The sequence below is a fragment of the Momordica charantia genome, assembly GCF_013281855.1.
Source record: "Momordica charantia cultivar OHB3-1 chromosome 1 unlocalized genomic scaffold, Mcharantia_2.0 BLBB01000001.1, whole genome shotgun sequence".
Taxonomy (NCBI): Eukaryota; Viridiplantae; Streptophyta; class Magnoliopsida; order Cucurbitales; family Cucurbitaceae; genus Momordica; species Momordica charantia.
The window spans coordinates 12,968,333-12,995,362 of NW_028275157.1; the positions used below are offsets into that span (position 1 = coordinate 12,968,333).

Genomic DNA, 27,030 nt, shown 5'->3' on the forward strand with positions numbered 1-27,030 from the left:
AGTCCCTTGAGATATCTGAACAAAACATCTTTGGGAGACGGAAACAACCCATGACATAAGTTGGAATAGCTTAGGCGACACTCTTAATCAATATCTCTTTTCCTCCTCCGGAGAAAAACTTTCCTTTCCACCCTTGGACAGCCCTCCACACTCTCTCCTTAATAAAATTAAAATATCCACGTTTATTTCGAGAGATACTTGAAGGGAGTCCAAGATAATCTCCCAAATTTGGGACCAACCTCATTTCCTCCACCGATTGAAGGTAATTACGAAAACCATCATGCACGTTGGGAGAGAACCAAATCATGGACTTATCAAAGTTAATTTTTTGTCCAGAAGCTTTCTCATAGTCCAGCAAAAGTAGTTTAATCGCAAACAATTCTGATATTTTAGCCTTACAAAACACTAGGCTATCATCTGCAAAGAGAAGATGAGAGATACTGGGATAATTTGAGTTAATCGACATACCTGAAATCCAGTTGTTCTCATGGGCATGTTTAAGGGATGCTGAGAGGCCTTCTGCACAGATTAAGAAAAGATAGGGGGACAAAGGATCCCCTTGGCGTAAGCCCCTCTGAGGGATGATATGCCCTTTTGCTTCCCCATTAATCATAATGACAAAGGATGGAGTACTAATGCAGTCCATAATGATCTCGATCCAGTCCTCATTGAAACCCATCTTCAGCATCATTTGCTTCAAAAAGACCCATTCCACCCGATCGTAAGCCTTGCTCATATCAAGCTTTAGTGCCGCTAGACCTTCCCTTCCTTTACTCCTCTTCTTCATGGCATGGATACATTCATGGCCAATAATAATGTTGTCATTAATAACCCTACCCTGGATGAAGGCTGCCTGACAATCTGATATAATTTTGTCCAGAACTAGCTTTAAACGATTTGCTAACACCTTCGTTACAATTTTGTATGAGACATTACAAAGGCTTATGGGACGAAAATCTGAAACCACTCTCGGCTCCCGCACCTTTGGAATCAAGGCAATGTACGTTGAATTCCAATCCTTTATTGATTTCCTCCTATTCAACCCCTCAAGACAACAGTCCACCGTTTTATCTCCAAAAAGTCCCCAATATTTTTGGTAGAAAAGAGCTGGAAAACCATCCGGACCCGGCGCCTTTGTGGGATACATTTGCTTCAAAGCTCGTTCAATATCAGACCTGGAAAATGGAGCAATGAGCTTTTCGTTCATCTCCCCCGTTACTGAGCAAGGTATATACTGTAACACTTTAGCCATGTCATCATGTGAGGGATTTGAAGTTGAAAACAACTCCTTAAAATAACTAATAAATTGATGCTCAATCAACTCTGGCTCCTCTGTCAGACTCCCTCCACCTCGATGCCTCTGATCGAATTCCTCTTTTTTCCTTATTGTAGCTTTCTTGTGAAACCATTTCGAATTTCTATCCCCCCACTTCAACCAGTCTTCACGAGACCTCTGCTTCCAATAAATTTCTTCAGATTCAAGAAGGTCGTCAAGCTCCCTTTCCAAGCTATGAATGGCTGCAAAATCCCAAGGAGGAGGTTCTTTATATATATGGGCAATTTTCAACCGGGTTTCCTTTATTTGCCTTTTGAAACCTCTATTAAAGTCTCTGCCCCATTTCCCCAGAGCAATTGCACAACTAGCTAAACATGATTCAAGTTTTGCAGAAGGGATGAGGAGTCCCAATCCCCATTTGCACCAATAATTTCTTCACACCTTCTTGATTTTGTCCAGACTTCCTCAAACCTGAAGATAGACCTCCGTTTATGAATTTTCCTAGTTATCCCTCCCAAGGTTAGAAGAATCGGACGATGGTCCGATTTTGACCAATCCTCATGGGTAACATATGACTCCCTCCACAAACATCAAAACTCTTCATTCCCCAGGAAACGGTCCAACCTTTCGCTGATTTGGTCACAATTCTTCCTTCTATTGCACCAAGTGTATCTTTGCCCCAAGAAACCAAGATCCTGCAAGCAACAATCGTCCACAGTGTCTCTGAATCTTTCAATTGCTGAATAGTTTCTGTCAGAACCTCCACACTTCTCACTATCATACAATATCTCATTGAGATCTCCCCCTACCAGCCAGGCGTTATTAGACCGCGTATTAAGTCTCTGAATGAGGTCCCATGTGAGAAATCGTATGAGCCTTTGGATCACCATAGACTCCCGAGAACTGAAAAGATTTTGTCTGCCACACCACCCATGCATCGATATGGAACCTTGAGAAAGATCGGATTGAAATGTTCACCTCCTGGCTCCAAAGCAAACATAAACCGCCACTTCTGGCACTGCTATCAACCACAAAACAACCCGCATAATTCAAACGAACTTTTAAATTATTCAAGATACTGGAATTACATTTAGTTTCAGACAAAAATAAAATAAGGGGATTAAGATGACTTAAATAGTCACATACATCACGGAATGTCCTCGGGTTCCCCAACCCCCGGACATTCCAACAAAGAATTTTCATGGTGCTCGGCAGGGCTGACAAGCAGCCTCTGCCGTTTGAAACAGGACATCTGAAAGGCAATCCAAATCTGCCGCAATTAGTTTCCCCTTCTTATTCGGTTCTTCAGCCATCAGGGTCTGACACTCTCGTTTGTGGCCAGTGTGAATCTGTATCACTTGCGAACTTACATTGATTTTCTTGCTTCGGGCCATCCTCTTCCAATTTTTTACTGAAGTGGGATTGGAAGATTCTGGGCCAGAGTTCACAATATTAATGGGCTTTTTATTTTCAGAATTGCTCCCTGACCCATTCTTATCATCAGAAAGGGAAATCCCCATATCACCATGTGCATTTGAAAAAAGGAATATTTGTAACTTCTTTCTGTAAATCCTGGAATCTAGCTCCACTTGAATTCTGATTCATCAAATCCTTCGGTTTCCTTTTATTCAGCACATCACTCATTAATTTTTTCCTTGATCCTTGGGATGATTTAGGAAAATCATTAATGGAGTGATCCCAACTGTTACTTTCCATTCCAAGAGCACATCCCGTGGCCGACGCTCGGCCGCCGGCATCCCCAGTTTGTTCCGCCGCTGCCTGACTTTGGAAACCATCCTGGTTTGTCTGCTCACTCAACTGTTGCTTTGTCTCCTCCACACCCCGCTCCTTCGAATTCATAGAGCTTGATCCGCAAGAATCCTCGCGAGCTGGTGATTTGCCTTTCCTCCCCTTCTGAGCCCCAGCTTTTGAACCAACAAACCGCAGCCATGGCCCGTACTCACTGGTGGCTCTGCTATCATCCTGTGCAGCTAGATAGCGTGCATCACAATCATGTGAAGAATGACCTATCACACCACAAAAATAGCAAAAGTCGGGCAAGCGTTCATATTGGATCGGAATCCAACATCCTCCCATTGGACCATCAATGTTAATCTTAATTCCTCTTCTCAGTGGTTTGGTTATGTCAATCAATACCCTAATTCGCAGGCTTGCACCCCAACTGAATCCTTTCTCATTGCAATCAACATCCACAAAGTTTCCAATCGCATTCCCTAGACGGATTGCCATTGTCTTATTCAACCATGACATTGGAAGATCAAATAAATGAATCCAGAAAGCCACCCTATTGAACTCCAATTCGGAAATATTTTTTGAGGAACATGGTTTTTGAAGAACAATGAGAGCCTTATCGAAAAACCAAGGACCTGTTTTCATTACTCTATTCATATCACATTCCCTGCAAAAATGGAACAGGAACAAGTTTTTCCCAATGCTCTCCACCGTTAATTGGTGTTCCACCTTCCAAGCTAACAAGAGCACCCTGGATAACACATCAGCGCTGATAATCCTTTTGGCGAGGAGTTTGCCCACCAAGCTATACGCTAACCCCTGCTCAGCCATCTTTACAGCATCAACATCCACATCCATCGCAATCTCGTCCTCTTCCGATGTCAGCTTGAATTTCTGCCAATCTGCTAGAAGATTTTCGTGGTCCATATTGAGAGTGGAAAGGCCTCCCCTCTCGCAGGAAAGAAAACGAAGAAAGGCGAGCTCCCGAAAAGCCTCAGTCACCGACTGAGAGAGAGAGCGTACATCCTAGAGGAGTACGAAAAAAAAGTTAAGGGCTAAATTATTGATAAAGTCCGATTTATTAATCTTTCTTTTTCGAGTAAGATTCCAATATTATCCTTCAAAAATCATTATTCATTAATATAAATTGGCAAATCACCCATGTCTTTTGAATGGAATAGTTAATGATTTTTTTTTTCTTTTTCAAATGGGTTTCTTTTAGTCTACCCACGAAGGGTTTTATTTATTTATTTTCTTTTCACTTCCAAATTGGAATAGAACCACAGTTCACACAAATAGGTACATAATTGAAAATTATCAAATATTGCTGAAAAAAAAGGTTAAATTTTCAGCAAATTTTTTTTTTTATCAATTTTAACCTCAAATTTTGTTTACTTTATTGAATTCAAACCCTGAATTTTAATAATGGATAAAATTTATAAAATTAGAATTCTATATTAGAAAAATACTCAATAATTAGTCTTGACCCTATAGAATTCAACCAACAAAGACCTCAATATCAACTCATATAAATGGTTTAAACTCAATAAAAAAAATTATCAAACATGTAAAAAATCTCAAACTCAACAACAAAATATCCAAACTCATATCTAAATCAGCACAAAATCAACATAGGTAACAAAATCTAAAATACAAAAAATAAATACACAAACCCATAAAAAAAACATTCAAAGTGATAAAATCAAACTAGTACTAACAATACTATTTGATTGCAATATTAAATTCTTGCAATCAAATAGTTTATCGTTGGTTGATGTATTATCTCCTAAACTACCTATGTTAATATCGTAGACAATGTAGATTAATATTATAATCATGTAGACTGGAATATTAGATGTGAAAATATTGTGTAATAAAATAATAACAATAATCAAAATAGTTATGTTTTAAAATTAAGTAAAATTGATATTTTAAATAGTTATTTTCTAAGTCTAGAGTAAAATAAACCTTTCAAAATTTAAATTGTTGAAATAGAATTTAAACCAAAATTTTTTATTAAAATATTATTTTGATCTTTTTACATTATACTCAATACATTATATTTAAAATATAACCACAAATTTGTATTAAAATATATTGTATTGTAGGTAGAATTTGTGTTGAAACTTTGTAATTATGGACAAAAATGATAGACTCTTTAAGGTGAACTAAAATTTAAACTAAACAGTGTATTTTTCGTCCAAAAAAATGAATATTTTAACCTTTTTTTAAGGAAAAAAATGCTGCCCATTAGATTTAATCCTCCCAAAAACCACATCCGTTATTTTCTTTTTCTTCTTCTTCTTCGTCGCCGGCGAGATTATGCATCCACACCGTTCAGATCACGCCGGCGAAGACGATGAACATCAAGACAACGAAGAGGTTCCAGAAAAAGAAACCACCACTGAAGTACTCAATCTCAGTAACGAAGACGAGAAACAAATTCCAGTAGAAACAGGCAAAGACGATGAACATCAAGAAAACAAGGAGGTTGCAGAACAAGAAACCGCCACTCAATTCGTTCTCATTAGCGACGACGAGAAAGAAATTCCACTAAAAACCGGTGAGGATGGTGAACGTCAAGAAAACAGAGAGGTTGCAGAAGAAGCAACCACCAGTCAAAGTCAATTCAACCTCACAAACGACGACAAGAAAGAAATTCCACTAACAACCGGCGAAGTCGACGAAAATCAAGAAAAGAAAGAGGTTGCAGAAGAAGAAACCATCACAATAATCGATCTCACTAACGACGACAATGAACGAATGCCACTAAAAAAGAGGAAGAAGAGGAAGAGGAGGGATATGGAAGCAGACCTGAAGCAACTGAGATTATTGAGAGAAAAGCTTCTGAAACGCCCAATCGTCGAATCGAAAGAAGTTCAAAGTCTCGAAGCGGCACCACCGGCCGCGGAGTGCGAGAGCGAGAGCGAGGGCGAGGGCGAGGTCATCACCGATCGAGAATGCGCCCTAATCATCGAGGCGATGCCGCAATTAGCGGAAGTCCGGGGAGCGGTGAGCTACGACCTGCCGCAGGAGATCCAGAGAGCGATGAATTTCATGGGAGGATGTTGTTCGGGCCCTAATTTCGTGATGGCGAAGAAATTGGGGAAAGCGGATGTGGACGAGAGATGCAATCGGCTGGTGATTCCGCAGAGGAAGATTAGAGAGAACTTTATGGAACTGGAGGAGGAGGAAAAATTGAACCAGGAGAAGTGGATGATGGTGGAGATCATCGAGCCGGACTCTTCTGTGAGTTTGATGACGCTGAGCAAGTGGGAGACGAGGAAGGGGCCGGCGTATGTGATGATCACGGAGTGGCACGGCCTGGTGGAGAGGAACGAGTTGAAGGAGGGAGATACGGTGAATCTATGGAGTTTCCGCGCCGGCGGCGGTGGCGGCGGTGGCGGCGGCGGCCATGGGAGGCTCTGCTTCTTGCTCGTTGAAGAAGGAGAAGAAGGGGGAAAATTAGGACCTACGATTGAGGATAGTTGAGGGTTTTTGGTGGGGGCATTATGGGAATTTTTTTTGTTCATAGGTATAGACTATTTTTTTTCTTTTGAGCAAAATCATTTTTTGTTTTATGCAATAACACCATTTAATGAAACCCATGATAAATATATCTTTGTAAAAAATGTTTTTAAAAGAAGTTGTAGAATAAATAATCTATAAAAATTTGTTGAATAAAATAAATATAACCACATATAATTTTTATGGTGAGTAAGATAAATGTTTTAACATTAATAATAAGTTTGGATTGGTTCGGTTCAACCAAACTTATTTTCGGTGAATCATTTTTTAGTACAATATGTGAGGGTGAGAGATCGAACTCAAAACCGTTGGAGAAATTAGACTCGCGTTGACATTTTTTGGTGAATCATTAACCAACTTAATCCATAAAAGTTTTATTTATTTGAACTCAACTAAACCCAAACAAATTTATAACCTAATCCAAATAATATGGGTTGGATTGGGTTTGTTTTTTCTAGTCATGGAATTTTTTTAATACCTCTGATTACAATAATTAATAAGTATTGCAATGTTTTTTTTGTGATCCAATTTAATTTTAAACCATTACTAGAAAAATAGATTCCTATGTATATTTAGTGAATCAATTACACGTGTATGGTGTGAAATTAGGACCTGTTTTTATATAGTTATTTTAATCCGTTTGGTTACACGATTTTTATAATGATTTTTATATAATTAAAAGTGATTTAAAGGATTACTGGTAGAAGTGGATAGAACGAGGATCAAAATTTAGAGATATTTGAGAAAAATTTTAGAAAAAGATAATAGAGAGAATAAACAAAATTAAAGATAAAAATAAAATTAAAAATAATAAAATTTCTAAACTTTTTAGTTGAAAATAATGTGAAATAAAAATAGAAATTTGAAATTTAAAACAATAATCATTTTTAAAATTTCATTTTTTATTATTTTTCTTTTTACTAAAAATTACTTATAACCATATTTCCGGGTTCGGAATCACTTAAAATAATTTTGGATTGAAAATTATTGCAAACATGTCAATATCATATAGAATATTATTTCAATACTTTTGTAGAACAATTTGTTTATACCCAAGAGTCTCAAATTTTTTTCGAATAGATATCAAAAGTTGTCCAATTTTATGAGTTTTTTTATTACAATATGTGATCGAACTCACGGTTGGAGGTATATGTCAATTACTATTGAACTATGCTCTGAGTTCGATTTTATGAGTCGGTTGAATGAAAATTGATTTTTTGTAAATAAAATTAAATATTACAATCGCACAATTGGAAAGGTGATTTTTTTTAATTTCTTTTTTGTTAACAAAAAGATTTTTTATTTAACGTAACAAATATGAAATAATAAAATATTGTAATATATTACTCATATTCATCTTCCATCCTCTATCTCTATATATATATAGGAAAAAAAACTTATTTTTATTAAAAAAAAATAGTGGTTAGTTAGATTAGTTTGTGAATAGAATTAGTTTATATATAAGCAGAGAACTGACCTGGAAGTAACAATCTACAGAGAAATTCTTCGCTTAAATTTCTTGGCTATGAACGGTAACACTTCCTCCTCCGTCCACGGCGAAACAACCGACGACGAAAGTCGCGACGACAATCCTCCTACATATTCGCCCGCTGAGAGTGTAAACGGCGCACTAAGACGGGAAGAGAACGACGAAGAAGACGACGGCGAGGAAGAAGAAAACGGCGACGGCGATGGCGACGGCGACGACGAGTTAGATGAGGATGAAGAAGTGGACATTATGACCGTCGATCAAGAAATTACCGATGCAGCAATGGAAATCGAAGAAGAAAAAGACGTTTCCATGGAAGAAACAACGCAATCGGAGTCCTCCTTTTCCGCCGCCGCATCCGCCGCCGCCTTCGCCGCCGTAGATCAAGACTCCTCTGAATCGGACGGCGAGGAATCAGAAACAGAGTCTCAAATCTCTCACAATTTTCCTCCGAACTTCCCCCTGGAATTCACGAAGCGACTCGTAGATCCGCTATCGATCCGTCCTCGAATCTTGATGGAGAAGAAACTGCGCGAATCCGACGTCGACGAGAATCGCAACCGGTTGTCGATTCCGGCGAAGAAGGTGAAGGAGGCGTTCTTGCTGCTGGATGAGGAGGATCGGATGAGCGCCGGCGAGGACATGGAGGTGGAGGTGATCGAGCCGGACAGCGGAACGGTCAGCGCCGTGACTCTGCGGAGGCGGCGGATCGGAGAGAATCAGCCGCCGTCGTACGTGCTGACCGGGCAGTGGAGCCAGGTGGTGGCGCGTAACAGTGACGCGCTAAAGAGGGGAAGAAGAGTTAGGGTTTGGTATTTTCACGACGGCGACGGCGACGTCGGCTTACGGCTCTGTTTTGCGATTGAAGTTTTTGAATCAGGGAAAGGGGGAGATGGTGAATTTGTGAAGGAACTGACTCAGAAATGGTGGGGACAAAATATTTTTTACTCCATAATTCTTTTTCTTTTCTTCCCCAATTTTTTTTGTCCAATTTGAATTCTGTGAATTGAGTAGATATGAATGTAAAAATTGACATCCATCTTTTGAAAACTCAAACCTATGTCTGTATATATTACTTCCAACTATTAATATTTGAGACGGTAATAGTACATTAATACATGATTTTGTATTGGATATTAGAAATAAATCCGACTTGAAGTATAAATTTTTTATTGTTAACTTTGCTCGGGTTGACAAAAATAAATTATTTAAAGAGTTTATTTAACAGGCAGTACCAATATCTAAAAACGCCACCGTTGGTTACCTTCCTTGATGCTGTGATAAAGGAAGGCAATGAGCGTTAGCATTTTACAGGTATCTATGGGCACCCCAATCAAGAGAGAAGGAAGGAGTCGTGGGATTTAATCGAGCGTCTACATGCCATCTCCCAAGCACCCTGGATTATTGGGGGTAATTTTAACGAGATTGTGTCTAATTCAGAGAAAAAATGGGGGAATAGTAGAAGTTAGAAGAACTAGGCTTATGCAAGACTTCAGGGATGTGATTGATACGTGCGGTCTTACTGATTTTACTTGGTGTGATGGCCATTTTGCCCATCAAACCATTTGGGAAAGACTAGATCGTTTTTTCGCCAGGTTTTCACAGATGTAGCAGTAAAACACCTCGAGTTTCTAGCGTCTGACCACAGACCAATTTTAGTGCATTGGGAGACAAACACTTTAAGTGGAGGCTGGTCGTGAAGCAAGAATAAACCTATCAGATTTGAGGAAAGTTGGACCCAGGTTCTTGAGTCTATTTTAATTCAGTTACTGTGTTTTTTTTTTTTTAAAAGTCCAATTCCATTTATTTATATGTATATAATAAAGTTCTAAAAATAGCATATTTATGAAAGTATTGGAAGGAAAAAGAGATAAATGGATGGGCAAAGAGGGGCCCTCTTGTCTGTCTCAAATTAAAAAGAAAAAAAATTACAAATATATATTATTTTTCTTCTAATTTGCTTCCTACTTGAGCAAAAATGTTAGAATTTAAATTTTTGCTTAAAAAGTTTTGGCTCTACAAAGTATACTAAAGTTAAACAAATTATAATTAAAAAATTACTTATTTTAAAAGATGTCATTTAATATATATATATATATATAGCCTACGTTTGATTTTTTTTTAACATCATATTTGACTTCCAATTGAATTATGCTAGCGTTAATTAAAAAAAAATCAAGTTTCATAAGTATAAAAAATCAATAGCTGTATATAAGAGATTATAATTTTTTTTCAACAAATAAGATGAGTAGCGCTATATATAGTAATTATAAATTTTCTTTTCTACAACAAATAGGATAAGGAACGAGAAATTTGAACTCATTAACTTTTTACCAATTACCGCTAACGAAGTTCGTGTTTGAACACAAAAAGAATTAATTGAATTTGCATCAATCAAATCATAAATTTTCCAATTACCACTAATTAAAAAAAATCAAGTTTCATAAGTCTAAAAAATCAATAGCTATATATACTGGTTATAATTTTTTTTTCAACAAATAGGACAAGGAACACTATATATAAATAATTATAAATTTTATTTTTTACAACAAGTAGAGGTAAGGAACGAGAAATTTGAACTCAATACCTTTTTAGTAGTAGACATACCAATTACTAGGGATAAGGAACGAGAAATTTAAACTCATTAACTTTTTAGTAGTAGACATGCCAATTACCACTAACAAACTCGTGTCTGAGCACAAAAAGAATTAATTGAATTTGCATAAATCAAATCATAAATTCCATCATATTTAGGGGATGCCAAGAACATCCCAAAAATTCCCAACTTCACAACAATCAAATCCCATCTCCCAAAAAAAAAAAATGAATGAAGAACTTCAAGAACTCCCAAAACTAACAGCAATGGGAATAACAACAACAAAAACAATGAGAATGAGAAGCAAAATCCCCAAACACATCCATTTCCTACTGCTCCTCTGCAAATCCTTAGCATTCTTCAAATCCTTAGTCCCATCTGTCACATACTGTGAAGCATTGATGACATGGTGTTCAATGTCATCCATCTTCTCCCCCTGTGCTTCCACCATCACTGCCATGTCCAAGAACACCTGGTGCAGCTCCAGCAAGCTCCTCTCTATCTCCTTCGCCGCCCCGTGCCGGTCCTGTATCTCCACCACCGTCTCCGCCACCTTCCCCCGCCCGTGCTCCTCTATCGCCCTCCCCAGAAACTCCTCCCCGCCGTTCTCTATTATCTTCTCTATCACCTCCTCCTCCGCCTCCTCTCCCGTCACCGTGAAGTACCGCCGCCCCACCGTCTCCTTGTACTCCGTCATCATCCGTTGCCTCAGGCTCTGGAACTCCATCATTAGCTCCTTTAGCTTCTTCCGCAGCCCGTTTGTCACCGCCATCCGCGTCCTGGTTTGTTGAACATACGGACGAGAGTAACCCATCCAGAGTAGAATTAGAGATTTCAATTTAAATCTAGAACTACGCTAAAATGACTCAAATGATTTGCATCCTATTTTGTTCAGTTTGCGTGTGGATGGAGATTAAATTTACGATCAGAGCAGAGTAAAAAGTTTCCATCTAAGTCCAGAACTAATCAAATTTACTGTAATTTATCGGTTTAGTACCTGTAAATGGCGGATCCTTCTTTGCTGCCAGAGAGCCTCTTCTTGGCAGCATTGGTGCGGTCCATTTCCTCGAGCTGGGATCGGATAGATCTCGCCTTCTTCAGGACGGTGACGATGTCGACGTTAATGGTGTGGCGGAGAGATTTCAAAGTTTCCGGTTTGTGAGCCGATTTGGTCTCCTCATTGGCCTGCTGGAGCTTTCCAAGGATCTCTCGAATCGAACCCATCTCCGATTTCACCTTCTCGGCCTCTTCGAGGAAGAGAACCATGTCACCGCCGCTGTCAGTGGACGCCATTTCTAAACCGGCCTCGAGGTCGATGTCTTTCATGGCAGCCTTCTTCAGATCCACGTAGCTGGTGAAGGATTTGGTCATCAGATCGTTCATGTTGCTAATTTGGAAGAGAGATAAATTAATTGGAGTGAGATAGAAAAAGGAAAGTTGAGATTTTGGTGTTAGAGAGAGAGAAGGTTTTGCGGGAATATGATTTCTTTGGGTTTGAGAATGGCAATGGCGGAAGAAGCTTAGTTTAAAACTAGTTTCAGAGAAAGTAGTCGTTGGGTTGCTTTTTGTAACGGCTAGTTTTTGAAATAGCCGTTGGATTGGAGGGTTGTTATGGAGAGTAATGAGACTTGGGGATTGGGCTTTGAAATCCTATTGGGCCGGATTCAATTGATATATTTGGATATAAGGCAATTATGACAATAATTTTTGTCTTGTTCAAATATTGTAATTTTTGCTTCGTTTATTTTTGTTTATTACTTTTTAAAACCTTCATTTTTCATATCTAATACTTAGTTTTGTTCATTTACCAATAAAACGTCTATTTTGATTTTACATTTTGTTTAAAATGGATCATTTTGGTTTATTGATTTTTATTTTTATCTCATTTATTTCGATCATAATTTTAATATGATATTTCACTGACTAAAATTTTATTAAACAGTTTCTTTTATGTTTATGAGTTAGTGTTAAAATTCTAGGCTTTTTTTTTAAATTACAATAATTTGATAGTATAATGACTAAAATTAATAAAAGTGGAAAGTATAGAATGTGGAGGCTATTATGAGAATAATTTTATTTTATAAAAGTGAAATATGTAAGTTATTATTTTAAAGTAATTGTAAATATATGATTATTTGAAAAAAAACTTGTAAATATATAAAATTTGTAAATAAAAACTTTGGAAGATTTAGGAGAAACTCGTGAAATACATCGTCATGTTAATGTATGTTGAAAAATAATATTTTAGTTGGTAAAACCAACCTCAACATTATTCAACTGGTTAAAGTATTTATCTGCAACAAAAATATTTTTCTTGTAAATATAATAGTGGATGGGGATCGAACTTACACTTTCTTAGTTAGGGATATATGTCAATTATCACTGAGCTTGTTAGTTTGAATTTGTACCTCCTCATATAGTAATATGTATATTATTATATTATATCTTAGTCATTAAAAAATATAATATTTTCGTTTTATGAAAAGTAAAAGATGAAACATATATAATATAAAATAGATATTAATACAAGGACTAAAATGTAAATTACACCGAAGAAATAGAGTATTTAAGCGTTTTTTTTTTGAGAAAAAAAATAGTATTTAAGCGTTAAAAGAATGTTTGGAGTAAAAGGGCCACAATGACATTTTAACATTAAAATTATCTAAACGAAAGATAAAAACAAAAATGTTCAAATTCCAAAAATAAAAACGACAAATTTAAAACGGAAACCTCATCGAAGCAATCAAAATCAGCCCCACACCCGAAATTTTCCGAGAAAATCCCGAATTAGGTGAATGGCTCAGTATCCATGAACCCTCAATAACAGTTGTGATTCTTATCTTCCCCAAAAATTTTCCATTTTCTCCTCAGAAAAGATTTCATCTCGTATAAGTGGCGATTGATTTCGATTCCATCTGAGGCGAGGCAGAATCGGAAGAACCAGACGAGCGATCGAGCGATCGAGCGAGAGGCCAGAAGAATTCTTCCTCAGAGTTGCCCTATTTGCAGCTGCAGCTCTGATTTCAGGTTTCCATTCCTCTGGCGTCGATTAGGAGGAGCTAATTCGGGCCAATTTTGTTCGAATTTCGGAGATTAATCATGATTGATGAGATCAAGGCTGCAATCGGCGATGGCGTGCTCACTGCCATGTGGATTTTCTGCGCATCGTCTCTTGGGGTTCTCACCGCCCTCCTGTACTCAGCCGCTGGAGTTTATGGCGTGCCGCTTCATCCGCTCCTCATCACCACTACTCTCGTCTTCCTTCTCGTTTTCGTCTTTAATATAATTGGCGCTGCTTTGGGTGGGGCCAGCTTTAACCCCACCGCCACTGCTGCTTTCTACGCTGCCGGAGTTGGCCCAACCTCTCTTTTCGCCATGGCTCTCCGTTTCCCTGCTCAGGTTTGCATTTGTTCTCTCTCTCTCTCTCTCTCTCTCTCTCTCTCTTTCTGATTCTGTAATTGAGTGATAACTTTTATGCGTTGTCTCGATTTGTTCGATTTTTGGACTGGCATTCTTTAGAATCTTTGGGTATTTGGTGATATGTACATATTGTTGCGTGTCACTGGGTTCTGCTTTATCTCTTGCATGGCGCTTCCTCAGAGTTTAGATCGATTTTCCTCGATTGTAAGGGTTGTGTAGTGGCTCTTGATAGAGAACACTCAGTACCTTTCATGGGTACCGATTGAGGAAGACAGATTGTCGTATTGGCAAAAATGGGTTATACAACTTATAACTGATGTCCGAAGGGCCGGTGCAATTGGCAAGAACTTGCGGTCTCTTGGTCATACCGGATCATAAGTCTTAAGTTTGGTCATACCGGATCATACGTCTTTAAGTTTGAACCTTTTGGTGAGCTTAATACTAAAAATTTTTGATGTTTCTCAGATTCGGGCCTAGGAGTGGGTGGAGGTGCTCTTTGGTGTAGGGGAGCAAAATTTTCTCTCCTTCAAAAAAATGATGCTGACTGATAGTTAAGAAATAAAGAAACAGTGAAAAAAAGAAACAGAAAAAAACCCCAATAGATGCTTTTGGGTGCAAGAATGGATGGCTTTTCACCTAGGTCAAGCTAGAATTTTTCACAAGGAGAGTCAAGATTTTACTTTATAAATTTTTTATATATAACACTTTTTAATCCGAAAAATTTAGAGAGCAATTAGGTTAAAATCTTAAATTTTTATATAATTTTTTGAATCTAAGACAAATTAGGGAGGAAGTTCTTCTAGGCCCGCTCCTGCTTTTCACTGATGACTTATATTCTCCTTTTATCTCTATGTTTCATCAGATATTGGGACATCAAGTAGAATAGGAAATCGATAAAATGAATCAATATTGGTGAAAATTTCTGCTATTTTACTGCTGTTGTTTTCCTTCTGCCTTCTGCTGGAATCAAATGCATTTAAAAGTATGATATTAGACATAGGATTTATCATCGGCAGGCAGCTGGTGCTGTTGCGGGTGCATTGGCGATCAAGGAGGTGATGCCTATACAATATAAGCACATGCTCGGTGGCCCTTCGCTAAAAGTTGATATTCATACTGGAGCCACAGCTGAAGGAGTTTTGACCTTTATAATCAGTTTTGCTGTTCTTCTGATTGTACTCAGGGGTCCCTCCAGCGAAGTAATTAAAACATGGTTGCTGGCTATGGCTACTGTAGCATTAATCGTTGCTGGTTCTCCTTACACTGGGCCTTCCATGAATCCTGCAAATGTGAGTACACCACTACTATTAAGCTTTATACTTGCATTATCATTTGATGAATCTCATTGACAATCAGCAGTAAGTTCATATTTAAAAAAAGGTATATTCTTGTTTTAAACGTTACATGTAGTTGTATTTTGTGTGCTATTAATGCCTTCATGATTGATGTGGCGAGGGAGTGTTGATTTTTCATTCCAATATCTTTATATTTACTATGGAAGTAACTTGTTGACCACGGAAGTTGTTGCATCGATTCATTGTGTGGTGGCTTGGCTTAGACTAAGGGTGAGTTTGGGATGCCTTTTAAAAAAGTTTTTTTTTTAAGTGAAGCATATATTTTGTAAGCTTGTTTGGAAGAGAACTAATTAAATATTTTACATAAAAGCTTGAAGTGTTTTTTTAATCTGATTTTAGAAATTCTCAAACTACTTTTGTTTAAAGGTGTTTTTAATTAGTTAAAGACGCTCATTAAAAGACATGCCTAACATATTAAATCTCTTTTGGATCTTGATAATGCAAATACGCAGCCACCATTTTGTTTTATATTAAAGTTAGACATTTTATAATCTTCATTAAAATTATTCATTCAAAATAAACATGACATAAGTTCATCTCACAATATGTGTATAGGATATTGACTTGTTCTTAGTTCTCAAAGTTTTGCAGCTCAGTGTAAGTATGCAGAATTTACGACAGTCATCAAATATCTTCTTGTTGTTGCACGTTTTCCTGTCTTTCTATATTGGAACTACATTGCATAACTTGGTGTGCTCATGGTCCAAAATGCCTCATACATTTTTCTCATCCTTAAATCTATGCTTTCTCTGTAATGTCTCTTATGCATAATGGAAGGAACATTTTAATTAATAGCAATCCTATAGGCTATGCTTGATAGTGCTTGTAAATGGTTAAAAAGCACTTCCTACCTAAAATATCCACCAAATAGTTCCATACAAACATTCCTTGCATCACTTATTCACAAACCTCGTGTCAGGTAATAGCAAAACCCTTTCACACTTTCCCTTTTGGGGTATTTTAGTGATAGGTTCTATAGGAACTGGATGTTCCTATTTGGTCAAATACGTAGCGAAAAACTCTTATCTTTCTTTCATTACATCATTTCTGAACAAGTTCCTAAATAACAAGCTCTCTAAGTGATTAGTTATATAAACATTTCTACACTTTTTGAAAAGCCTCTCCCAAACTTTCCCTTGTTAACTTCTCTCTCATCAAGATCTATTTATAAATAGTAAATACGTAGTTTTACTAGTCCTTCTAAACACACTTTTCATTCACTTGTATCTAGACTGAGAGTTTCTCTAGCCAATCTCTCTCAAAACATGCTATCTTTATCTACATCCTCCCTAATAATTATTTTAATAATTTTTAGATTCTAAAAATTCTTATTAAGTAGGTTAAATCACTTTAAAATGCTTTTTTTTTTTCACACAAAGACTAAATGCGTTGACAGAATCAAAGCAAGACAAAATGATACCAACTTGGGTGCTGCTATTGATTGTAAGCTTCGGTAATTGATCATAGAATGATTATATTCTATGAATCTTGCTTCATCTGATACAAAATCCATCATGCACTCGACATGTTTTGATTCGTTAGCTGGTAGTGCACATGTTTTGATTTGTTAGCTGGTAGAAGCAACGGTTATGTTATGATTTTTCCAGTACAGAGACCAAAACAATGAGCAAGAAGGCGATATTTGTCTTCTTGGGTATGATAAATAGCTAACGTGTGATTTGAAATGCAGGCATTTGGGTGGGCATATATAAACAACAGGCACGACACATGGGAGCAGTTGTACGTGTACTGGATCTCCCCCTTCATAGGAGCCATTTTGGCTGCTTGGATTTTCCGATTCATCTTCCCACCACCAGTCCCAGCCCGAGCCCGAGCCCGAGCCAGCCAAGCAGAAGAAAGCTTGAAACCCAAGTTAAAAGCTGCTGCTGCTGCTGTGTTTCTTTAGATAGGCTTTGATCAATCAAATGTAGCAAGTAAGAACACTTCCATTTCTGTTATTAAGATAAATTGGTGCTGTTTAAAGTCTATTTTGCAGCTTCTGGATCAATAATCCTTCAATTAACTTCCCCTTTAAATCAATTCTCTGAATTGCCAAGTGATTGCTGTTGCTTGCTGCCATTTTCAGGTTTTGTTATATGTTTTTTCAGATTTAAGGTAGTCCCTTTTTTTTTTTCCAGATTGAATTAACTTTTATTTTTAAGGTTATATTACTGAGTTTAGTTCTACTTTCATCGGTCCATGGATTTTAAAAGTGTAGGTTTTTAAGGGCCCATTTGGTAATATTTCCATTTCTTGTTTCTTGTTTTCGATTTCTAAAAAAATTGCATTCGATAAATGTTTCTTGTTTTTTGTTTCTTTCACTTGTGAATATCTTTGCGAGTTGAAGTGCTTCTATGGGCTCTTTTTTACTCTCTTTTTTACTGGCCTTTTTTATAATGAAATCTTCCCAGTTTCTCATAAAATTTTCTTTAAATTTTTAGAAATATTTCTATAGGTAGAAATTTTAGAAATAACAAAATCAAGTTTTTTAGTCTGTTTTTGATTTTTTTCAAACGCGTAGATAAAAGTGCCATTTTATCATTTTTAACTTAAAAATGCACAATCAGAAGATTAGTTATAAGATAAAAATTTTGAATGTTTATTTTAAAAAAATCATATAAAACTTCTCTCTAATTTAAAATTACAAAAACTTGAAAATTTATCAGAAGGATTGATGCTTTTGGGCAACTTAAATTAAAGACAAAGTGTAGGGTTTTATTTAAATATATTTTTTAAAATTCTGAAATCTAGTAGACAAATTTAAAAATTCAGTGGGAGTAAATAATGTTATTGGTTTATCTCCTCATCAAACTATATGTTTATGTGTATTTTTTGGAGAAATTTTCAAGTACTAAATATTCCTACCATTCACATTTTGATAAATAATATAATATTTTATTTAATAGGGTGTACACTGTAAAATTTTCGTAACTTCTCTTGATCCAACCAACTCATGTCATCATATTGTCTAACCCTACAACATTTGGTAAGGATGATTTTTGTCACACTATCATTTTTTGAGGGATGTGTGAGAGCATATTAATTTTAATTAGCTATCAAATGATTTTAAAAAATTATCAAATAATTTCCAAACTTGATAGTAATTTTTTTTACTTCTTATCCGTGAAGACTAAATATTGTCCTAAATACTATTGAAAAATTGACAACTCATTATTATTATTACTGCCAAATATTTAGAAGGGTCTGAATCTCCACTCCCACGTGTTAGTATTAAAAAATGTCATTTACTATTCAACTATACAACTAAAGTTGTATTGATGTGTCCAAGGATGAATTGATATTCCTATATTATAAATAGTTGATGAAATATATAAAAAAAACAAAATATCATGAGACAGTACTAGTAATAAAAAAAATTAACTTATTTATTTGAATAATTTTTCAGACATTTTTATTTTAAATAATTTTTAAAAAAATATTATTAGATATTTTCATCAATATTGAGTTTCAAATCTAGATATTTTTGTAATTATTCGAGTATTTCACTTGCATACATCACCATTCATTTAATACTTCAATTAGTACCACCAATTAGCATTTACTTAACATTAGATTTAATTATTAACATAGTTCTCTAAAATCTAAAGTAAGAATTTCAAAATCTACCAAATTCAAATTTTCTGACGAACCTAATTATATATATAATAAAAAAAAACTTAAAATTTGAAACTCAAAAAATGATATATAAATAAATACATATTAGTCACAAAACGTAGAAACCAAAAAATCAAAGGGAAAAGAAAAAAAGAAAAAAATAATAAAATAATAAAAAATCAAAGAAACGTCAAGTAGAAGCATTGATCCGAAACGTAGAAATTTAGAATCAATGAAAATTTGGGCATTATTATTTACGTTCGATTTCTTGTGTTGCGTTGCCGCTTTGTGAAGCGTATTCGCCAACTCTGAATCAAAATTTCTGAATCAGAATTCAGAATCCGCCATTGCCAGTGCTTCCCCAACCTTCAGTTCACATGCCCGCTTCTCATAACTACGCCAAAAATCCATCTTGTTTCATCCCATTTCCTCTGATTTCCGCCTTCCAACTGTCTCTTGTTCGATTTTCAACCCAATTCTTGTTTTTTTTTTTTTGTTTCTCTTTCAATCCCAATTCCACTGACGAGCGAGGGACCCCATTTCGTTGATTTCCCACTGGCGGAGTCCTCGGAGATCCGTCCTTGATGCTGGTGCGAGACCATTATTAAAGATTTTCACTGCGTTTAATTGTCGTTGTTCTTAAGAAAGGAGAGCTGGATCCGACTCCCGAAGCACCGCAGTCCTTGAAGGCTCCCTCTGCCTCCAATTCCACCGGAAACGGCCAGATCCGTTACCGATCTCCGTCTTCCGCTGAGCTTCTCGAAGGCCAATCTGCGTCTCAGCCACTTCAGGATCAGCAGAAGCTACTTCAGTCGGAATTCGACAAGATGCTCAAGCGCCCCGGTAAGCAGCAGTCGGAATCCTTGTCCAACAAGATCTACAGATTCAGAGGGGTGTTGCTCCTCACCTCTCTCTCGCTTTTCCTCATCGCCTTCATTCTCTATCTCATGCCTGCTCGAGAGGATTACTCCTTCAACCACCGCAAAGTTGCCCCCGATCACAGGTCGTCCTCTTCCAAGACCACTTATGCCGTTATTTTTGATGCTGGCAGCTCTGGGAGCCGCGTTCATGTCTTTTGCTTCGACCACCATCTCGATCTCCTCCCCATTGGCAAGGATATCGAACTTTTCGATCAAGTACTAACCTCCTCCAACTACATTTTCACTGATCGTTGTAATTAAATCGCTTTCTACATTGGGTGTGCTTATTTTGTGTTTTTGTGACTCTGTAATTTGTATTTGCATTAAACGTAGGAGTCTGACTATATTTTTTCTCCTTGGATATTGGGTGTGCTCATGTTTGATTTCGTACTTCATCTTTAGCTTAAACCAGGACTGAGTGCCTATCCCGACAATCCTAAGAAAGCTGCAGATTCTCTAATTTCCCTTTTGGAAAAAGCACAAAGCGTGGTTCCAAAAGGGTTGCGGCAAATGACCCCTGTTAGAGTTGGGGTGCGTTGATCTTCCTTGAAATTTTCTAGCTTTGTTCTATAGGAGAAGCTATGTCACTTCTTGAGATTGATTTTTCGTGTTAATGGCAGGCAACTGCAGGCCTGAGGGCTCTGAAAGGTGATGCATCTGAAAGAATTTTGCAGGCGGTAATGGTCCATTCTTGCTCTTTGGAAGCAATTTCTGTATCCCCTTATCTTGTGCTAAGAGATGCAAGCTTTTACTTTCTTTAAGGTTAGGGATCTCCTGAGAGACAAAAGTGACCTCAAGTTGGAGGGAGATGGTGTGTCTGTAATTGATGGAACTCAAGAGGGTTCTTATCAGTGGGTATGTATGTCTATTATGGCTGTGATGCACTTTGAACTCAGTATGTAGTTTGGGCCTCAACTGCATCTTCCTTTTTTAACTTCAATCGTCAAATGCATGTAATTTGCAGTAAAATTGTGTGATAGTGTGATGTTTTTCGCTAATTTCTCTCTTTCCCCCTCTAAGTGAAGAATGTGATGCCGTCAGGAAAAAGTATCATATTTGCCATTAACATATCTTGCTTCATCTTCAGCAACTACTTTGAGAAAATCTCCTTTTGTTTACACTTTGGTCTTAAGTTTGATCATCTGTTGAATAACCTACAAATCTCCGAAGCTTTGGATACTGTTCTCTCTTTAGCACAAAAGCTTAACTGTTTCTAAGTTTGAGAATGGAGTTAGCATGTATTCAATGAGTTCACTTTTAGCATCAGTACTAGATTAGCTGTTTGAATGAGTTGACTTAGCAGAATTGGATGATGGAACTTGCCAGCATAATGAATTTTGTTGGTTGGAATGGGATATTGAAATAGCATGAAGGTTGTGATTAAACTATGTACGAATGTTTAAATATTCGGGACAACTCAAATGGAGATTGTTATATGCATGTACATGATTTTTATAATCTGAATAATTTTTGGGATCTTGTATGGAGTTCTCATCTATTAACATGCTACAAGCCTGGCTATCAATTTGCAGGTGACAATAAACTATCTGCTTGGGAACTTGGGTAAGAAATATTCAGATACAGTTGGAGTTGTAGATCTTGGGGGAGGATCTGTTCAAATGGCATATGCTATCTCAGAGAAGGATGCTGCTCGATTATCAGATGCAGAGGGCGCATATATTAAAAAAATGTTTCTGAAGGGAGTAACTTATTATCTCTACGTTCACAGGTATACTTTCTTCTTTCTCGTCTCGTTGAATTTGCCAGTTGATAAATTTTATCATGGCGATACCAATCTGCTATTTCACTCTGCTTCTACTCAATTCCTTGATAGCAATGGTTTAGTTTTGTTGACTCCTGCCCAAGGATCTAGTTAATGATTCTTCTTTTCCTGTCCTAGGATTTTTAAAGTTTTTTTGTGTCAATTCTCCTTTGTATTTTGTTTTGGGTTTCCAGTACCTGCTGATGCTTGGACTTTACGTGATTGTTTTTTTTAGTCTAAGATTTTTATGGTTTTGGTTATTTGAATCAGTTATTTGCATTATGGGTTACTGGCTGCTCGAGCAGAGGTTTTGAGCGTCTCTGAAGACTCTAGCAATGATTGCATCCTATCTGGCCATGATGGTTTGTTTTTCTTCTTCCAGATGATAATTTTTTGCAAGCGCCATTTCTCTCTCTTCACCTCTTATGTCGATGGAAGCTACAAATGAATATCTTATTGAGTATAAACTTGTTGTAACTAATCGATTTTGTTGCAGATACACATCTTTTAGTTGCATTTGATGTTAGGAAAATTATTGCAGTTGTCGATTAAATAATTTTTTCTTATAACCAACAAAACAGTACATGTTTGAATTTGAGAAGTGAGGAAGCCAATGATTTGAATTCTGTTCTTCATGCCAAACGGTCGGAGAATTTCTCATTCATCATTAGTAGGAGTATGTTTATATTCTTATGTTGTCTTAAGAGATGTGATTTGGTAAAAGTATTTGGATTTACGACTAAAATAGCATTCCAAATGACATATACTCCTTTCTTTGAGGTCGGAGGTGCAGTAGACAACTAAAAATAGCACTTCTGAATCTTAATGTCTTTTTAAGTATGGTTTAGTATCAGTTCCTTACTTTATAATCATGATTCTACATCAAAAAATTTTTCTCACATTCAAATAAAAGAAATAGAATCCTACTTCAAACTAAAAAGACTCTTGCCAAAAAAAAAAAAACCCTCTCCATTGTAATCTAACTCCTAAATGCCCTGACCTATACTCTTCCCGCCGGCCTATTTAACTTTTTATATTGGGTCCCACACCTTTACATTTCACACTATATGTTAAGCTGTTTTCCCCTCACTCGCTTATGACTACACTTTTAACTATTGGTGGTCTTTCTCTCTTCTGACTATACACTCCTCTTGAGCATTCTCTCTCCCTGCCTTCAAAAGAAATTCCCTTGTTCCTATGTGATTTTTATATGTTAAGAAACTACTATTATCTTCTTTCGGATGATCGTATCTTCCTTTTTATCTCTCTGGAAATCAAATAGAGCTTTGTTGGACTGAAGTATTCTTATGTTCCCTCTTTCTCTAGGAACATACCGTTACGGTGGACAGGACTACAAAGCATCAGCCTCTCCGTCAGGCTCTAGCTTGAATGGATGCAGGAGGACAGTTTTGAAGGCTCTCAAGGTAAATGAATCAACATGTACTCACATGAAGTGCACTTTTGGTGGCGTTTGGAACGGTGGAGGAGGGGATGGGCAGAAAAATCTCTTCGTCGCTTCGTTTTTCTTCGACCGGGCTGCTGAGGTAAGAACAGGTCACCCATGATATTTGACTTGCAGTAAGGGAGTTTGAAACTATCATGCTCGTTTTTGCTTCAACTTCTGACTAACCAAGTAAACATGTAGGCTGGTTTTGCTGATCCCAATAAGCCGATTGCTAAAGTTCACCCTTCAGACTTCGAGGAGGCAGCGAAGCGGGCATGCCATATCAAATCCGAGGACGCCAGTACATATCCCAATGTCGAGAAGGATAACCTGCCGTACTTGTGTATGGATCTTGTATACCAGTACACACTACTCGTAGATGGATTTGGTAGGTTGCATTCGCATTGGTGTTAATACTTATATCATATAAATGATCGATACGTATACCTAACATCGTATAAATCGTCTGTACCTGTGTTTGTTTGCTTTGGTTTGGTGTAGGTCTGGATCCTTGGCAAGAGATCACATTGGTGAAGAAGGTTAAGTATCAGAATTCCTTGGTTGAAGCAGCATGGCCTCTAGGCAGCGCCATTGAAGCTGTCTCGTCGTTAGCCTAAATCGGTAGAACCATCAGTTGGAAACTAGAGTGAGCTCTTCTGTTTGTTAGCAGGGCGTCGATTTGTCGAATGAAGGTAACGGGGAAAAGTTTCATTTAGATTGGATTCAGAATTTGAATTTTGGTTGGGTTCTTGGGAATAATTGAAATATAAAATGATGGAATCACAATTTTTGTGTAATAATTCACGTACTATGCCAATTTTATACAAGTTGAGAGAGCCATTCTTTTAGCAAGTTTCTTTATAACACACATGGTGGTTGTAAGGAAACAACATATCGAACCGGGGCGTTTAGGTCACGGATTCCATATCACTTGAATAGGGTTTAGAAGTCGAACCTATGTTTGAATCATCCGTAAAATAGCGGTTGAAGTGACTATATATGTTTTCATTGGCATTTTAGTAGCCCAGAGTGAGTCTAAATCAAAAAATCAATCCATTTTAATATGTTAATGTATGTTATTTTGATTGGTTTCTTAAAATATAAAATTGAGAAATAAAATTGTTACTTGGTTTTATTTTGATTGATTTATTTGATAATACAAATTTAAATAGTGCAAAATAGATTAAGTCATTGAAGTTTGGAATAGGTGTTTAAATAGGCGACGATGAAGTTTATCTCATGGAAAAGAAGATAGACCGTCAGATCACTATAAAAATATTATTAAATTAATATATTTTGACAAATCAGTAATGTACTACCATATCATCTTAACGTTAGTCGATTAACCGTTAAAGCATTTTTTTTAGCACAACATGTAGGATGAGAGATTTGAAGGATGAGAGATTTGAACTCATGACCTTCTGATGGAATATAAATGAATGCCTACTTAGGGACTATTTAAAATTATTCCACAAATTTTACAGATCAAAGTGTTTCTTTTGAAACTTTAAAGATAAAATCGACACCTATTTCAAACTCCACAGACTAAGAAGTGTACTTTGCACTCAATTTTTTTTTATTCATGATTGATGTCTTGATGGTACTTTTTAAAGGAGAAAAGAAAGAAAGGAATTCCTTTGTGTGGATGTCAATCATGAATGCCAACCTCTCATGATCTTAACCCATTGCCAAATTATCATTTCCCACTCCCAACTTTCAATTTCTATTTCTTCAAAAAAGGAAAAGATAAAAGATAAAAGGTGGTATGATTTTTTTCATTTTCAAGTTATGGTATTATTTATTTCTAATAATGTTAATAATATGTAAGGACAATACAAAAATTTATATATGAGTAGGAAGGACTTACTTGTCCGACTTAGCTCAAATAATATTTGAACTAAAAATTAATCGTAACTTTAGAGATTATTAGATTCGATATATATTTAAAGAAATACACTAGCTATTTTCTCTTCATTGAAATTTGAAGTGGAAGGTGTTCGCTGCTCTGTGAAGCCAGCCTGTTTGAAACAGATAGGCCAGATCAGGGTTCAAAATGTCGAGAGACATGTCGACAATAACATGGGGGGGGGGGGAGTCGATTTCCCCCCATGTCGTGGACATGTCGACAAAAAAGATCAAATTTCCATCAATTTCCACCATTTCCATTATTTTTCCCGAAATATCCATCGACATCGACATCGACATTTCACATCGAAATAGAATCCAAGACTTGTAAAATATTTTGACTATAATTTGTAATTAGCATCCCATAAATAAAGACAATAAACCTAACCCAAATAAAAAAAAAGATTGTCTGACATGAATAATTCTCCTAATAGTTTATCAAGACATCAATAACCCTTGCTACAAAGTATAAGATTCAAATTTTGACCTTACGATTTTAGAAATAGAAGGTTTTTGGTTTTTTTTATTTTTAATTTTGTGATTTTTTATCTTTTTTATCATTAAGTGGATTAATCCAGATATTGTAGGAAATAATTAGAGGAATTATCAAACAATGGTGCATTCTACTTTTTTTGAATTTGAACTATTATTTTTTATTTAATTATTTGGCACTCTTATGGTCTCACCATTCATCCATAAAAGCTACGAAATCTTGTGTGATAGCACCTTTAACTCGAGGTTTATAGAACCTTATTCAACAAAACTTGATTTAATTTATTCTTAAGCAAAAACTACAAATCTCGAAAAAGGATTGGTTAATCCCAATCATGGTATTAAATTTCCGTCAATATTCGACATTTTCATGTGTCCATGAGTTCGACATCGACATGAGAGGTAAATCGACATCTTCATAGTATTGCAAAATAATCAATACCTACTTCAAACTTCGTAAACCAAGAAGTTTATTTTGCCCATCAACGTATTCCCATAGACATCTCATTTTTTTAGTCATGATTGATGGTACTTTTTAAAGGTTAAAGAAATAAAGGAACCCTTTGTAGATGTTAATCATGAATCATATGCCAACCTCTCATGATCTTAACCCATTGCTAATTACCATTTTCCATCCTACTTAAATTTCTATTTCTTCAAAAAAAAAAGGAAAAGAAAAAAAGATAAGGTGGTTTGATTTTTTTTTCTTTTCCATGTTATGATATTATTTATTTCTAATAATGTCAATAATATTTAAGAATAATACAAAAACTTATATGTGAGTAGGAAGGATATGCCAACATGAACCTTGACGGTAAATATTTGCCCGACTTAGAAATAAAAATGATGGTTTGGCGGGACACACTAACGAGTCATATTGGATCCAATAGACACGGCCGAGTATCCTTTCACTACAAGGAACGGGAGGTGCTCGCTGTTCTGTGAAACCAGCCTCACGCTTTCCCCTCCACTTTAGAACACCATGAAGCTGTGGGCCTTCGCCCAAGCCCCTTGGCTTGGCTCTTTGCTTGAAACGGGTGGGCCAGATTGAACTCACATCGGATCCGACCCAACTAGAGTAAACCTCCATTCCATCACTTTAACGCCCCCACTCGGGTCACAAGCTTGTGCAACCAAACTCGGCGATGACTTTTGGTTCAAATACATCAATAAAGAAGAACAACCTTCTATTTCCTTTCGATGTGGGAGAAACAGAATCCAAGACTTGTGAAATATTTTGACTATAATTTGTAATTACTAATTTGCCTTCTCTCCTATGCATAAAGAAAGACAAAAAACCTAACCTAAATCAACCAAAAAAAAAAAACTTTGTCCATATGAATAATTCTCTTAATAGTTTGTCAAGGCATTAATAACCAAATTCTCACTCTTATGTCAAAACGAGCGTAGCTTAGCAATAGTTGACATATACCTCAAATTAAGAGGTTGTGAGTTTGAATCTCCTCCCCAATATAT

General features: G+C 36.5%; 5 protein-coding genes and 1 non-coding gene across 7 annotated transcripts; 3 read left to right on the forward strand and 3 right to left on the reverse strand.

Moving 5' to 3' along the window:
- Positions 1-51: 51 nt before the first annotated feature.
- Positions 52-6,382, reverse strand: LOC111023135 (uncharacterized). 2 transcript variants are annotated; one of them, XM_088124204.1, is made up of 2 exons: positions 5,843-6,382; positions 52-4,054 (listed from the first exon to the last, which is right to left on the reverse strand). In XM_088124204.1, exon 2 carries the CDS (start codon positions 1,250-1,252, stop codon positions 71-73), a length of 1,182 nt encoding a protein of 393 aa, XP_087980330.1. In that variant the 5' UTR covers positions 1,253-4,054; positions 5,843-6,382; the 3' UTR covers positions 52-70. The 2 variants fall into 2 exon arrangements, with proteins under 2 accessions (XP_087980330.1, XP_022156185.1); XM_022300493.2 differs by having other exon boundaries at positions 2,322-4,054.
- Positions 6,383-7,982: 1,600 nt separating this feature from the next.
- LOC111023136 (uncharacterized) lies at positions 7,983-9,133 on the forward strand. The gene has a single exon (XM_022300495.2). It carries the CDS (start codon positions 8,082-8,084, stop codon positions 9,039-9,041), a length of 960 nt encoding a protein of 319 aa, XP_022156187.2. The 5' UTR covers positions 7,983-8,081; the 3' UTR covers positions 9,042-9,133.
- A 1,605-nt stretch (positions 9,134-10,738) lies between these two features.
- Positions 10,739-12,156, reverse strand: SYP111 (syntaxin of plants 111). The gene is made up of 2 exons (XM_022300497.2): positions 11,639-12,156; positions 10,739-11,420 (listed from the first exon to the last, which is right to left on the reverse strand). The coding sequence occupies exons 1-2, from the start codon at positions 12,022-12,024 to the stop codon at positions 10,883-10,885; spliced, it is 924 nt and encodes a 307-aa protein (XP_022156189.1). The 5' UTR covers positions 12,025-12,156; the 3' UTR covers positions 10,739-10,882.
- Positions 12,157-13,368: 1,212 nt separating this feature from the next.
- On the forward strand, positions 13,369-17,472 carry SIP1A (small and basic intrinsic protein 1A). The gene is made up of 3 exons (XM_022300544.2): positions 13,369-14,040; positions 15,078-15,350; positions 17,107-17,472. Exons 1-3 carry the CDS (start codon positions 13,741-13,743, stop codon positions 17,320-17,322), a joined length of 789 nt encoding a protein of 262 aa, XP_022156236.2. The 5' UTR covers positions 13,369-13,740; the 3' UTR covers positions 17,323-17,472.
- A 1,789-nt stretch (positions 17,473-19,261) lies between these two features.
- LOC111023164 (apyrase 2) lies at positions 19,262-24,005 on the forward strand. Its single transcript, XM_022300533.2, has 9 exons — positions 19,262-20,167; positions 20,354-20,482; positions 20,572-20,628; positions 20,714-20,806; positions 21,484-21,680; positions 21,984-22,075; positions 23,040-23,257; positions 23,359-23,545; positions 23,659-24,005. Exons 1-9 carry the CDS (start codon positions 19,859-19,861, stop codon positions 23,772-23,774), a joined length of 1,398 nt encoding a protein of 465 aa, XP_022156225.1. The 5' UTR covers positions 19,262-19,858; the 3' UTR covers positions 23,775-24,005.
- A 2,388-nt stretch (positions 24,006-26,393) lies between these two features.
- On the reverse strand, positions 26,394-26,698 carry LOC148213292 (signal recognition particle RNA). Its single transcript, XR_015793123.1, has one exon.
- Positions 26,699-27,030: the final 332 nt, after the last annotated feature.

Coding starts and splice junctions, on each gene's coding strand:
- LOC111023135 (XM_088124204.1), bottom strand. CDS start 1,252: ATGGCTAAAGTGTTACAGTATATACCTTGCTCAGTAACGGGGGAGATG.
- LOC111023136 (XM_022300495.2), top strand. CDS start 8,082: ATGAACGGTAACACTTCCTCCTCCGTCCACGGCGAAACAACCGACGAC.
- SYP111 (XM_022300497.2), bottom strand. CDS start 12,024: ATGAACGATCTGATGACCAAATCCTTCACCAGCTACGTGGATCTGAAG. Junction 11,421..11,638: donor GAAGGATCCGCCATTTACAG/GTACTAAACCGA, acceptor TCAACAAACCAG/GACGCGGATGGCGGTGACAA.
- SIP1A (XM_022300544.2), top strand. CDS start 13,741: ATGATTGATGAGATCAAGGCTGCAATCGGCGATGGCGTGCTCACTGCC. Junction 14,041..15,077: donor CTCTCCGTTTCCCTGCTCAG/GTTTGCATTTGT, acceptor TATCATCGGCAG/GCAGCTGGTGCTGTTGCGGG. Junction 15,351..17,106: donor CTTCCATGAATCCTGCAAAT/GTGAGTACACCA, acceptor TTTGAAATGCAG/GCATTTGGGTGGGCATATAT.
- LOC111023164 (XM_022300533.2), top strand. CDS start 19,859: ATGCTCAAGCGCCCCGGTAAGCAGCAGTCGGAATCCTTGTCCAACAAG. Junction 20,629..20,713: donor CTGAAAGAATTTTGCAGGCG/GTAATGGTCCAT, acceptor ACTTTCTTTAAG/GTTAGGGATCTCCTGAGAGA. Junction 23,258..23,358: donor TCTTCGACCGGGCTGCTGAG/GTAAGAACAGGT, acceptor GTAAACATGTAG/GCTGGTTTTGCTGATCCCAA.